General features: G+C 50.4%; 1 protein-coding gene across 1 annotated transcript in view; it reads right to left on the bottom strand.

Moving 5' to 3' along the window:
* Positions 1 to 7,700: 7,700 nt before the first annotated feature.
* The window catches only part of LOC127570048 (pyridoxal kinase-like), a 37,125-nt gene continuing 31,424 nt past the window's right edge, over positions 7,701 to 13,401 (bottom strand). Inside the window, exons 10-11 of the mRNA XM_052015283.1 lie at positions 12,442 to 12,508; positions 7,701 to 11,749 (exon numbers count right to left, since the gene is read on the bottom strand). Coding sequence (XP_051871243.1) covers positions 11,637 to 11,749; positions 12,442 to 12,508 — 180 coding nt within the window. The 3' untranslated portion in view covers positions 7,701 to 11,636. The remainder of the gene's footprint in view (positions 11,750 to 12,441; positions 12,509 to 13,401) is intronic.

Raw genomic sequence — 13,401 nt, 5'->3', positions numbered from 1 at the left:
ATTGGCCGAATTAATGCTATTAAAATGACTATTTTACCTAAATTGATACATCTATTTCAGGCTTTACCTGTTTTTATTCCTAAGTCTTTCTTTGACTCTCTTGAGTCAATTATAGCTTCCTACATATGGAATAATAAACATCCTGGACTAAATAAAGTTCACCTTCAGAAGGTTAAAAAGAACCAAGGTCGAGCCTGACCTAACTTTAGATTTTATTACTGGGCAGTCAATATACAAAATCTTACGTTTTGGTTACATAACATTAATCGAGAGTCCTGTCCAGTATGGGTTTCTTTGGAAGTTAAGTCTGTTAAAAATTTTTCTAATATTTCTCTGCTTGGTTCTGCACTTCCAATATCATTAAATAAACGGACAGATAATTTAGTAGTTAAACATGTTTTGAGGATTTGGTTACAATTTAGAAAATATTTTGGTTTATTGAGTTTTTCTTTGTCCAGTCCCATTTTCTCCAATTATTTTTTTTAAACCTTCTATGACTGATGTCGTTTTTAAAGAGTGGGACAAATTAGGTATGACTTGTTTTCAGGATCCGTTTGTTGGAGGAAACCTTTCTTCGTTTGAACAATTGTCTACCAAGTATAATTTACCAAAAACTCATTTTTTCCGATATTTACAAACTTGAGATTTTCTTCGACCTCAATGACATTCTTTTCCTTTGAGTCCTGATAAAAAAATTTATTAGATGTAATTTTTAATTTGGAACCCTTTCATGATGGCTCAATATCTAATGTTTATGACAGATTACTAGGAATGAGTAAGGTGCCACTAGATAAAATTAAAAACGCTTGGCAACAAGATTTACAGATGTCAATTTCTGAGGAAACTTGGAATGAAATTTTCAAATCGGTTACTACTTCGTCATTATGTGCTCGTCATTCTCTCCTTCAATTCAAAGTGGTCCATAGAGCTCACTTGTCTAAAGATAAATTTACCCGTTTTTATTCAGATATATCTCCTTACTGTGACAAATGTAATAACGGAGAGGCTTCTTTAATTCACGTGTTCTGGACGTGTCAGAGTCTTTAAAAAATATCGGACAGAGGTCTTTCAAACTTTTTCTGTACTTTTTAACATAAATTTGAAACTTAATCCTTTGACTGCATTATTTGGGATCGTTGGAGATAAAGATACAACTTTGAAGGCTTCTGATTTACACATTCTGGCTTTTATCTCTCTTATAGCCAGGAGGGCTGTGTTGCTTAAATAGAAGGAGGTTACTCTGCCTACTCATGCTCAATGTTTACGGGATGTTATGTCGTACCTGAATCTAGAGAAGATTTGCTGATCCGTTTTTGATTCTAACTTAGACTTTCAAACCTTGTGAGGACCTTTTTTGAATTATTTTCAGAATCTCTGATTTGGTGACTAAAACGCAGATATTGGCTGACACGGTTACGATTTAAGGGTTTTTCCTTGTTGCTTTTTCCATCTAACAGCTTTGGGTTTTGGCAGTAGGAGTAGATCTTTTTTATCATAAAATATTTCATTTTTTTTCTTTATTAACTAACTATTACATGTGATTATTAATTTCGAGTGTTGTGATCTTAAGTACGACTTAACACAACGTATTCAGTAGTATTTTTACTCTCTTTCTTGATGCATGTACTCTGCATTTTTTTCATGGATTTAATAAAAATATTGTAAAGAAAAAATGTTAACATTCTCATGAACAAGTCGCAGATGAATAGAAAGCAATGGCGATTATCCATTTGTGGGTGCATACTGGTACGAAGCAGACAGGGAGATGCAGTGGATTCATTGCCAGAACGCGTATCAGTTGCAGCAGAAATGTGATCGCCTTCCTTGCAGTGCCTCTCGCATTTCATTCTGGCAAGTGTGACTCTTACCTGCAGTTAGGACCCTGGAACCATTCCCAAACCTTCACACGTGGTCTCCAACACACAGGAACACAAACGTCAAGCCCGAGGAGTAGAGACTATGGCCAGACACTTGGCCAAAGAGCGGGTCTTTAAGGGGATGAGGAGAGGAGGGAAGTTTTCAGCACCTCAGGGTGATTGGAAGGATGAGGTGATGGGAGGAATTGAATAAGGTAACACCGTCAGTGAAGGTTCTGGGTGTGGGTTTAACGCTGAGGAGGATTGATGAGGAGGGTGGGGGAACCAGCACAGGGGAGCTGAGGCCTGGAGTAGATCAGCCATGATCAGATTCAACGGTGGTGCAGGCTTGGCCCTACACCTGCTCCTGTTTTCTTCTGTTTGAAACTATATACAGTAAGGAAGGACACTTAACACAAGCCCAACTCACTGCCACAGTGGGTAGAGCTGCTGCCTCACAGCTCTAGTGAACCAGGTTCAATCCCGACCTCCGGTGCTGTCTGTGTGGAGCTTGCAAGTTCTCCCTGTGACTGGGTGCTCCAGTTTTCTCCCCGAAGATGTGGGGGACTGCAGGTTAACTGGTTGTTGTAAATTACCCCTCAGTGTAGGTGGGAGGCCAGGAGAATCGGTGTGGAATTGATGGGCGTGAGGGAGAGCAGGATAGCTAGAGATCAGTTAGGGAACAGGACTGATGGGACTGTGCTGTGAGCTGGCACACACTTGGTAGGCTGAATGGCCTCCTATGTCATAAGGAAACATGTGGGAAAAAATACACGGCAGTTTTACCTCAGAGCAAAAATGTGTGAAACTGCAATTTATCGTACACCACAGGATTGGAAATAACAGAGATTGAGAGTGGTTCTGTGGAAGCAAGGTAGAGTTAGTGGCCAACCATCGGTGATATCTACAGGAGCCGCTGCCTCAAGAAAGCAACATCTAAGGTCCCCACCATCCGGGCCGTGCCATCTTCTCACAGCTCCCATCGGGCAGGAGGTACAGAAGCCTGAAGTCCCACACCACCAGGTTCAGGAACAGCTACTTCCCTTCAACCATTCAGTTCTCGAACCAACCAGCACAACCCTAATCACTACAGTTTAGCAACACTGTGACCACTTTGCACTAAAGTGGACTTATTTTTCTAATTATGTTCTTTCACGTAAAAATTGTGCATAATTTATGTTTTTCTTGTGAATGCTGCTTATCTGATGCTCTGTGTCTGTGATGCTGCTGCAAGTAAGTTTTTCATTGCACCTGTGCACACATGGACGTGCAGATGACAATAAACTCGACTTTGACTTTGGAGCTTCACTGGAATGGTTCCAGCTGTGGGATTAGACTGGAGAAGCCAGGGTTGTTCTCCTTGGAGCAGAGAAGGTTGAGAGGAGGTTTGATAGAGGTGGACAAGGTCACAACCAGGTTAGAGAGGGAAAACAGAGAGAAACTTCTCCAGAGGATGGTTCAAGCAGACACATCAGAGAGTTAAAGTGATGGCCACTGATCCAGGGGGAAGAGATGGAACAAGAATTTGTTTTACACTCCGAGTGGTGATGATCTGGAAGTTGATGCCTGTGGGCAATAGAGGCACCTGTGGAAAGTGAATCATTTGGGTCTTCAAAAGGAAACTGGAAAGGCAAAAGGGAATATTAATTTGTAGGGTGTGGGGAAAGTGCGTGTGGGGGGGGGGGGGAGAAATGGGGCTGATGAGATCGATCCATAGAACACCCAGATGAACTTATCGACTCCCAGAAGAGTCAGAAAACACAAACAGGCCCTTTGGCCCACCATATTCATGCTGGCCATGGTCTCTGCCTACACTTCTCGCTGCCTCGGGAAAGCAGACAGTATAATTAAAGACCCCACCCACCCCGAACAGTCTCCCTTCTCCCCCCCTCCCATCAGGCAGAAGATACAAAAGCCTGAAAGCACGCACCACCAGGCTCAAGGACAGCTTCTATCCCGCTGTTATAAGACTATAGAACGGTTCCCTAGTACGATAAAATGGACTCTGACCTCACAATTTACCTTGTCGTGGCCTTGCACCTTATTGTCTGCCTGCACTGCACTTTCTCTGTAACTGTAACACTTTATTCTGCATTCTGTTATTGTTTTCCCTTGTACTACCTCGATGCACTGATGTGATGAAATGATCTGTATGGACGGCATGCAAGATAAGTTTTTCACTGTTCCTCGGTACATGTGACAATTTACCATCATGTACCTATCTGTATTAATCTCATTTACCTGCACAAGCTCCATTGCCTACAACACCCTGGGAATCCAAGTGCTCAGTTAGATATTCCTGAAATATTGTGAGAATCTATGACTTCACCACCCACTCAGATTCCAACCACCGTCTGGGTTCAAATCTTCTCCAAAATTCTTACTCTTTAGCCTAAACCAATGCCCTCTAGCTTTAGATACCTCTTGTATGGGGAAAAGTTTCTTACTCTCCACCCTATCTCTGCCCCTCACAATTTAGTACACCTCCATCAGGACCTCCCTCGGCCTCCTCCACTCCAGGGAGAACAGACTCAGTCTCTCCGGTCTATCCTCGTAACTGAAACATTCCATCCCAGGCAACATCCTGGGGGAATCTTCCCGACACCCTCTCCAGTGCAATCACTTCCTGCAGTGTGGCATCCAGAACCGTACGCAACACTCCAGGACTCACAATACTCCAGCTGTGGCCGAACAAAGGGTTTATAAACTTGCACCATGACTTCCCTGCTCTTCTATTCTGTGCCCCAGCAAACAAAGGCAAGTCATAGCACAGAAACAGGCCCCTCAGCCCAACTCATCCATGCCGACCAAGGCTAGTCCCATTTGCCCATATTTGACCCATATCCCTCTAAATCTTTCCTATCCATGTACCTGTCCAACTGTCTTTTAAAAGTTGTTAATGTACCTGCCTCAATCACTCCCCCTGGCAGCTCGTTCCACATGTATACCATCCTTTGTGTCAAAAAGTTGCCCCTCATGTTCCTCTTAAATCTCTCCGCTCTCACCTTAAACATATGCCCTCTAGTTCTTGATTCCCCAACCCTGGCAAAAAGACTGCCATCTGCCTTCTTCACAACCTTGTCCTACTGTGCTGCCACCTTCAGGGATCCTTGACCTAGTACAGCCGGGTCCGTCTGTTCCTCAACACTCCCATGGGCCCCACTGTTCATTGTGTCAACCCTACCCTTGTCAGTTCTTCCAACGTGGCAGTCACGTAACACGTAAACAGGCCCGGTGAAAAACACCATGATGCTGGAGGAACTCAGCAGGCCGGGCAGCATCCGTGGAGAAAAGCAGGCGGTCAACGTTTCGGGTCAGGACCCTTCTTCAGGACTGAAGGTAGGAAAAGGGGAAGCCCGATATATAGGAGGGAAAAGCAGAGCAGTGATGGGTGGACAAGAGAGGGGAGGTGGGGTGGGCACAGGGTGGTGATAGGGAGATGCAGGTAAGAGACAGTGATGGGCAGGTGGGGAGGGAGGAGGGGAGAGCAGATCCACCGGGGGACGGAGCAAAGGGAAGGAGAGGAAAAAAAGGTCTAAGAAAGGGAAGAGAAGTAGCATGGTGGGGTGGGGTGTGGTGGGGTGGGGAGGGAAGTTGTGGGGAATGGAGGAGGGGATTCCCTAAAGTGGGAGAATTCAACATTCATGCCATTAGACTGTAAGGTACAAAGACGGAAAATGAGGAGCTGTTCCTCCAACTTGCACTTGGAATTCTCCCGGCAGTGGAGGAGGCCGAGGACTGACGTATCAGTGATAGTGTGGGAGGGGGAGTTGAAGTGACTGGCGACGGGGAGATGCAGATCGCGGTTATGGACGGAGCACAGGTGCTCTGCGAAATGGTCACCTAGTCTGTGTTTGGTCTCACCAGTGTAGAGGAGGCTGCATTTGGAGCACCGAATGCAGTCCATGATATTAAGGGAGGTGCAGGTGAATCTCTGTCTCACCTGAAAAGACTGTTTGGGTCCCTGGACGGAGGTGGTGTAGGGGCAGCTGTTGCACCTATGGCGGGGGCAGTGGAAGGTCCCCGGGGTGGGAGCGGGGAGGAGTCTCCTTTTCCCTCCTATATATCGGGCTTCCCCTTTTCCTATCTTCAGTCCTGAAGAAGGGTCCCGACCTCCACGGATGCTGCCTGGCCTGCTGGGTTCCTCCAGCATCATCGTGTTTTTCATCTAGATTCCAGCAACCGCGGTCCTTTGTTCCTCACGTAAACAGGCCCTTCAGCCCACCGGGTATGTGCTATCAAGCACCCATCTACACTAATCCATTGACTAGCACTTGGTCTGTCGCCTTCTCTGCCTTGGTGGTTCAAGTGCTCATCAAATGCTTTTAAATCACCTCACACTCATCAGGATTAAGTTCCATTTCCATATAACATCCTGTGAGTGTTCTCCTCACTGTAAACAACAGCACACACAGGAAAAGCACCTCACCTTCCCCTGGGGTAGTTGACAACCCAACGGTATAAACACTGAATTCTCCAATTTCAGGTAAGCTGCTCTCCCTCTGTCCCTTTTCTCTCCCCTCCTGATCTCCCCAGTTTGTCCTCCACCCTCCCCAGCCCCCACCACCCCCTTTCCCTTCCTTCATCTGCCCCCCACCAACCCCCCCCCCCACACCCCTCCCTTATCTGGTCCCAGGCTCCACCTTCCTCTCCTATCAGATCCCACCATCTGCAGCCCTCCGTCACCCCCACCCCTCACCCCCCAGCCCCTGTTCCCACTCTCCCCTCCTCAGCTATTGCTTGCCAGCTCTTAGTCATGGAGTCATACAGCACGGAAACAGGCCCTTCGGCCCAACTGGTCCATGCTGACCAAGTGCCCCATTCAAGCTAGTCCCATTTGCCTGCGTTTGGCTCATGACCTTCTAAACCATTTACTTGTCCAACTGTCTTTTAAAGGTTGTTACTGTACCTTCCTCTGGCAGCTCGTTCCACATACAGCAGATACCACCCTTTGTGTAAAAAGGTTGCCCCTCACCTTAAACCTATGCCCTCTAGTTCTTCACTCCCCAGCTCTGCGAAAAACACTGAGTGCATTCACCCTATCCATGCCCCTCATGATTTTATACACCTCGATAAGATCACCCCTCAGTCTCCTACACTCCAAGAAATAAAGTCCCAGCCTGTCCAACCTCTCCCTGTAACTCAGTCCCTCAAGTCCCGGCAACATCCTCGTAAATCTCTTCCGCACTCTCTCCAGTTTAATCTCTCTCCTATAGCAGGGCGACCAAAACTGAACACAATACTCCGTCCAGCCTCACCAGCGTCCTATACAACACACAACTCCCAACTTCTATACTCAATGCCCTGACTGACGAAGGCCAGCATGCCAGAAGCCTTCTTCACCACCCTGTCTACCTGTGACGCTGCTTTCAATGAACTCCAAAGTCCGTCTGTTGCACAACGCTCCCCAAGGCCTTGCTGTTCACTGTGAAAGTCCAACCTCTTGCTTCACCCCTTCCCTCCACCTTTTTATACTGGATCCCTCCCCCTCTATCTTTCAGTCCAGATGAAGGGTCTCAACCCAAAACACCGGCTGTCCACTTCCCCCCGCAGATGCTGCCTGACTCGCTGAGTTCCTCCAGCAGATTGTGTGTTGCTCCAGATTCCAGCAGTCCTTGCGTGTCCTGCAATTCTGTCATCTGCAAACTCAATCAGACCTTCCGCATTCCTGTCCAAATCCGGTTCACGAAGGCAGCTCACCACCACCTTCTTGGGAGCAGTCGGGATGGACAACACATGCAGGCTTTCTCAGTGAGGACCTCTTGCCTGAAATGAATTTATTTTTCCAAAAGATCCATTATGACAGGTTCAACAGTCACAAGAAAATGCAGCAGATCCAACACCTTAGTAAATAAATGATTTATTTCCAATCAGAAAGATAAATCTTTGAATATCTATATGTAAATTAATTTTAAAAGATTCATTTTAATTGTTTAATTTGATATATTAATACTGCACAGACAGGACGGTACAGGAAAATATGAAGCACAGAATTTGAGTGTTAGAAGCAAGACCGACAAAATCTACCAGCAAACTAGAGAAACATTCATGGAGAGTGCAACACCCAGCACTCAGAGCTCAGTCCCCTGTCAGTCTGACCAACAAGCGCAGTTCATCTCTTCAACGCACAAACCGTTTGGCACTTGTCATTCCCCCAATCTCCCGTCGACCTGCTGGAGAGAGACCGGCAACTCCCTGGGTGATGAGAGAGAAAGTTCGGCAGCGTGCTCGATCCCCGCGAGCACAGGCCGTGGCTCGGTCACCGGAGAGAGGGGGGGAAATCAGTTCAACGACAGAGCAGTGGTGGGCAGGGCAGGGAAGCTCACCCGGCAGGGATCTAAGAAAGCGAGACACACACAGATAAACGAGCACAGACTACGTCACCTACTCAGAATATACATTAGTACAGACATACACACGCATACACGCACGCACACACACATCCACAAGATTGAGTCACTATTGGTATTGCCCCTAGATTCCTGACAAAAGCCTGCCGGGGTGAACTGGAGACTGGACTGGCCGGAACACTGCAGAGGAAGCTCAGGTCAGAGAGTTGGGGTCACTCGGAGTGGGTTTCGGCGGTGAGGTTGGGTGTGAGCAGTGGGTTTGTACAGGTGAGGCTTCAGGGAACGCACGCATGCTGGGACAGGCAAAGCAAATCTCAGACAAGTTCCAATTCCCAGTCACACACACAGTTCCCTGTGGAAACCATTCTGCATGGTACGAGGATATGTCACATGGGGAGGTATCCACCAGGAGATGGGTCCCACACACTGACCCTCACTGAGGGACTGGTCCCACACACACTGACCCTCACTGGGGGACAGGTCCCCCACACACACACACTGACCACCACTGGGGGACAGGTCCCCCACACACACTGACCCTCACTGGGGGACGGGTCCCACACACACAGACACAGTGACCACCACTGGGGGACGGGTCCCACACACACACACACACTGACCCTCACTGGGGGACGGGTCTCTCACACACACACACTGATCCTCACTGAAGGGACGGGTCCCACACACACTGACCCTCACTGGGGGACGGGTCTCTCACACACACACACTGACCCTCACTGGGGGACGGGTCTCTCACACACACACTGACCCTCACTGGGGGACGGGTCTCTCACACACACACTGACCCTCACTGGGGGACGGGTCTCTCTCACACACACACACACTGACCCTCACTGGGGGACGGGTCACTCACACACACACACAGACCCTCACTGGGGGACGGGTCTCTCACACACACACACTGACCCTCACTGGGGGACGGGTCTCTCTCACACACACACACACACACACTGACCCTCACTGGGGGACGGGTCCCACACACACACACACACTGACTGGGGGACGGGTCTCTCACACACACACACTGATCCTCACTGAAGGGACGGGTCCCACACACACTGACCCTCACTGGGGGACGGGTCTCTCACACACACACACTGACCCTCACTGGGGGACGGGTCTCTCACACACACACTGACCCTCACTGGGGGACGGGTCTCTCTCACACACACACACTGACCCTCACTGGGGGACGGGTCTCTCTCACACACACACACACTGACCCTCACTGGGGGACGGGTCACTCACACACACACACAGACCCTCACTGGGGGACGGGTCTCTCACACACACACACTGACCCTCACTGGGGGACGGGTCTCTCTCACACATACACACTCACTGACCCTCACTGGGGGGACGGGTCCCACACACAAACACTGACTGTGCCTGGGGAACACAATGTGCCATCAGTACACACCACGGTGGAGGCAGCACCCTGTGACCACAGCAGCCACAACCCATGAACAGTCAGGGCTGCTGACGGACGGCACAAACCCAGGCTGACGGCGTCACTCTTGAAGAACTGTCAGCTTCCCTGACTGAGCACAGTCTGGACAGTGAGTGGGGTGGTGGGTCAGAGCTGGGTATGTCTGGGCAGAAGCAGGGGGGCTCCCTACGTCACAAGGAAGGTAGTTTCCTCATCCTCTGCACCCCATTCAAGAACGGTCCTGGGATCTCAACAATAAGTGCTTTGGACCCCCCTCACCCCTGCAAAGAACGGAACCGCTCGAATGTCGGCAGACGGTTTGCTCTCTCCCTGTGCACACTTACACAGAGAAGAGGCAGCAGGGAGCTGATGTATCACCCTACCTACCGCAGGGAAAGGGGTGCAGACTCAGGCTGGGGTTTGGAGTGAGTGGACAGTCATGGCTGATTTACTTTTTCTCAGCTCCATTCAGTGTACAGGGGGGAAGGGCCTGACAAACAGGAATCAGCCACGATCGAACGGCGGAGCAGACCCGACGGGCCAAACCGCCTAATTCTGCTCCTGTACCTTATGGTCAGTGAGAGCCAACTCCCGTCTCTCGCTGTCTGCTCCCATACGTGCCAGGCCCTCGTCGAGCTGGTGCCAAGGGTGTCGGTGACCCTGGAATCGCGGGCGAGAGGTTTCAGGCTGGGAAGTCACAAGCCCCTCTCACACCTCCAGCAAAGGCTCAGTGCCAGGAGCCCCAGGTTCCCGACCTCTGCCTGACCAGTCAGCCGCTGACCCACACCAGTAGTGTGAAGATTAGGGCAAGGCCTGTGTCCCACAGCTGAGGGGATACAGCACAGGCAGATCAAACTGCACAGCATAAGGTGGGCAGGCAACTGAGCGTGTGGGCGCGGGTGGGATTGTGTGTGGGGGTGGGACTGTGTTTGGGGGGTGGGACTGTGTGTGTGTGTGTGTGTGTGTGTGTGTGTGTGTGGGGGGGGGGGGGTGGGGGGTGTGGGTGGGTGACTGCACATTAAGGGAAAGGCAGTTCCTGTTTTATTGCCACATTTACCACAGAGATGGAAGGAGGTGCGGATCTGGGATCCGGTGATCCCAGCGAGAGGGAGGGCCTCCAGCAAACTTCACAAGGAACCAACCTGCACCGTGAATCCATAAATCAAAAAGTTTTTTTTAAAAAATGCTGATGCTGGAAAGCTGAAATAAAAACAGAAAATGCCAGAAACACTCAGCAGGTCAGGCAGCGTCTGCGGAGAGTGGAACAGCTAACATTCTGAAGAGTTTCCTGAAACCTTAACTATTTCTCTTCCCACACAGATGCTGCCCGACCGGCCGTGTTTTCCAGCAGTTTCTGTTTTTATTACAGCATCTCACAACATTTGACATCAACTTGAAGGGGAATTTATCAGGTGGGACTCCCAGGGACGTGGGCTGAGGGAGGAGATCTGAGATCATTCACTGTAGAATAGCGGAGATCACCAGCGACTGCTGGGTGACCTGCTGCCTTCAAGGGGGTTCACTGCTAAAATATTCACCAGTCATTGTCCACTAGTAATTGTTCACAGCTGTACGGCCACAAAGGCACGCATGCCCTCCCATTGCACATTCTCCAACTCAACGCCATGCCCTCATTCTCACCGGCAGCACAGTGCGGAGTCCCTACCCACAGCTGGTACCTCAGAGGGACAGGTGTTCCAGATGTGAGCGGGGCACGGCTGGACTTGCTCCTGTGCAGCTTTCCCCAGGGAAGGATTCCACCGGAGCGTTCCATACCTGCAAGGTGAGGAGAGAACTCCCCCCGATGCAGGGCATTCACGTGGGGGACTCCCCCCCCCCCCACCCCGCACGGCAGAATGTGTAGGGGAGAGCAACAGGGAACTCGCTGACCCTCTCCCCCACAGTCCTGAAGGCAGATGGAGGAGTTCAGGAGAGGTTACAATGGGTTCATGGGCACGGCGCTGTGGAGCCAGGTCGGGCTTAGATGGCAGTAGCATGGATTATTATCTCGGGGTTCTCGATCTGCCGCTTGCTCTGTATCACTCGCAGCTCCAACTGGGCGGCAGTTGGCATATTACCAGGGCCAGCCATGGCTAGAGAGAGGGGGGGGGGTGGAGAGAGAGAGAGGGAGAGAGAAAGAGGGAGAGAGAGAGAAAAAATGTGAGTGTGTCAGCCATGGGGTGGAGAAACTGCCTGCTCACCGTCCCGTCACACACTCCCAGGGCAGGGACAGTTAGATACAGAGTGAAGCTCCCTCTACACCGTCCCATCACACACTCCCAGGGCAGGGACAGTTAGATACAGAGTGAAGCTCCCTCTACACCGTCCCATCACACACTCCCAGGGCAGGGACAGTTAGATACAGAGTGAAGCTCCCTCTACACCGTCCCGTCACACACTCCCAGGGCAGGGACAGTTAGATACAGAGTGAAGCTCCCTCTACACCGTCCCGTCACACACTCCCAGGGCAGGGACAGTTAGATACAGAGTGAAGCTCCCTCTACACCGTCCCGTCACACACTCCCAGGGCAGGGACAGTTAGATACAGAGTGAAGCTCCCTCCACACCGTCCCGTCACACACTCCCAGGGCAGGGACAGTTAGATACAGAGTGAAGCTCCCTCCACACTGTCCCGTCACACACTCCCAGGGCAGAGACAGTTAGATACAGAGTACAGCTCCCTCCACACTGTCCCATCAAGTCCTCAGAGTAAGGTATAGTTCCCACTCTCACCCCAGCTGAATCATACGTCCCCAGAATTACAAAGGAGAGATGCCCTTGTTACCCTTTGCATTTGCGATGGTCCGGGTCACAATGTGTTGAAGGGCAGAGACAGTCTTCTCACAGGCGATCTGTGTGGGTGAAGATCGACAGCGTTAAGGTGAGGCTAGAGGGCTATTTGTCAGCAGAACGTTCCGATCCAACAAGTACCCACGTTCCCAGCAAACAATTCTGAACCACTGAATCTAATTTAGCTCGTTTCCATGAAATCCGAACAGATTTTTTCGTGAGTGAGAGAGAGAGAGACCCAGACCCATCCCCCAGTGAGAGTCAGTTTATGTGTGTGACCTGTCCCCCGGTGGGGGTGGGGGGGGCGGGGAGAGAGAGGAGAAGAGGGGGAGGGGGAGACCCGTCCCCCAGTGAGGGGGTGTGTGTGTGTGTGTGTGTGTGTGTGTGTGTGTGCGCGTGTGTGGGGGGGGGGGGGGTGGCAGAGATACGGGACAGGACCTGTCCCCCAGTGAGGGGGAGTGTGTGTGTGGGACCCGTCCCCCAGTGAGGGTCAGTGTGCAGGGAGAGATTTATTTGGGGTGTCTCACATAAGGACAGGGATGGTAGGACCCAGTTCCCTCATCAATAATTGGGAAAAGCAGGTTTAACAGAATTAGTGGAAGGATCTGTGGAAACACTTTTCAGCCGAGGGTTGCTGGGAGACCACGCTGCTTGAAAAGTAGTTGGAGGGAGAAGTTACACTTCAAAGCCAGTTGTGTCAGCAGCTGTTGTGACTTAACGCAGAGGGCTGTGGCCCTGGTCCTGAGAGTGGGATTCATCTGTACCCCTTTCCTGCAGTCACATACCTGATATGCCTTCAGCGTTATCCAGTTGTACAAGATAGCAGAGACTCTTTCAAAGCCACCCGTTCATTATCCCGCATTCCCTCTCCCCGAGCCAACTCCAGCTGTGGCAACTCCTCAGTGAGGGACACAGTCAGATGGAAGCCACAAGCCCCACATCCTCAGACCAATGC

The sequence above is a fragment of the Pristis pectinata genome, chromosome 4 (assembly GCF_009764475.1).
Source record: "Pristis pectinata isolate sPriPec2 chromosome 4, sPriPec2.1.pri, whole genome shotgun sequence".
NCBI classification, from domain to species: domain Eukaryota; kingdom Metazoa; phylum Chordata; class Chondrichthyes; order Rhinopristiformes; family Pristidae; genus Pristis; species Pristis pectinata.
The sequence above is the reverse complement of the archived record's forward strand: the minus strand, read 5'-3'. Positions and strand labels throughout refer to the sequence as shown.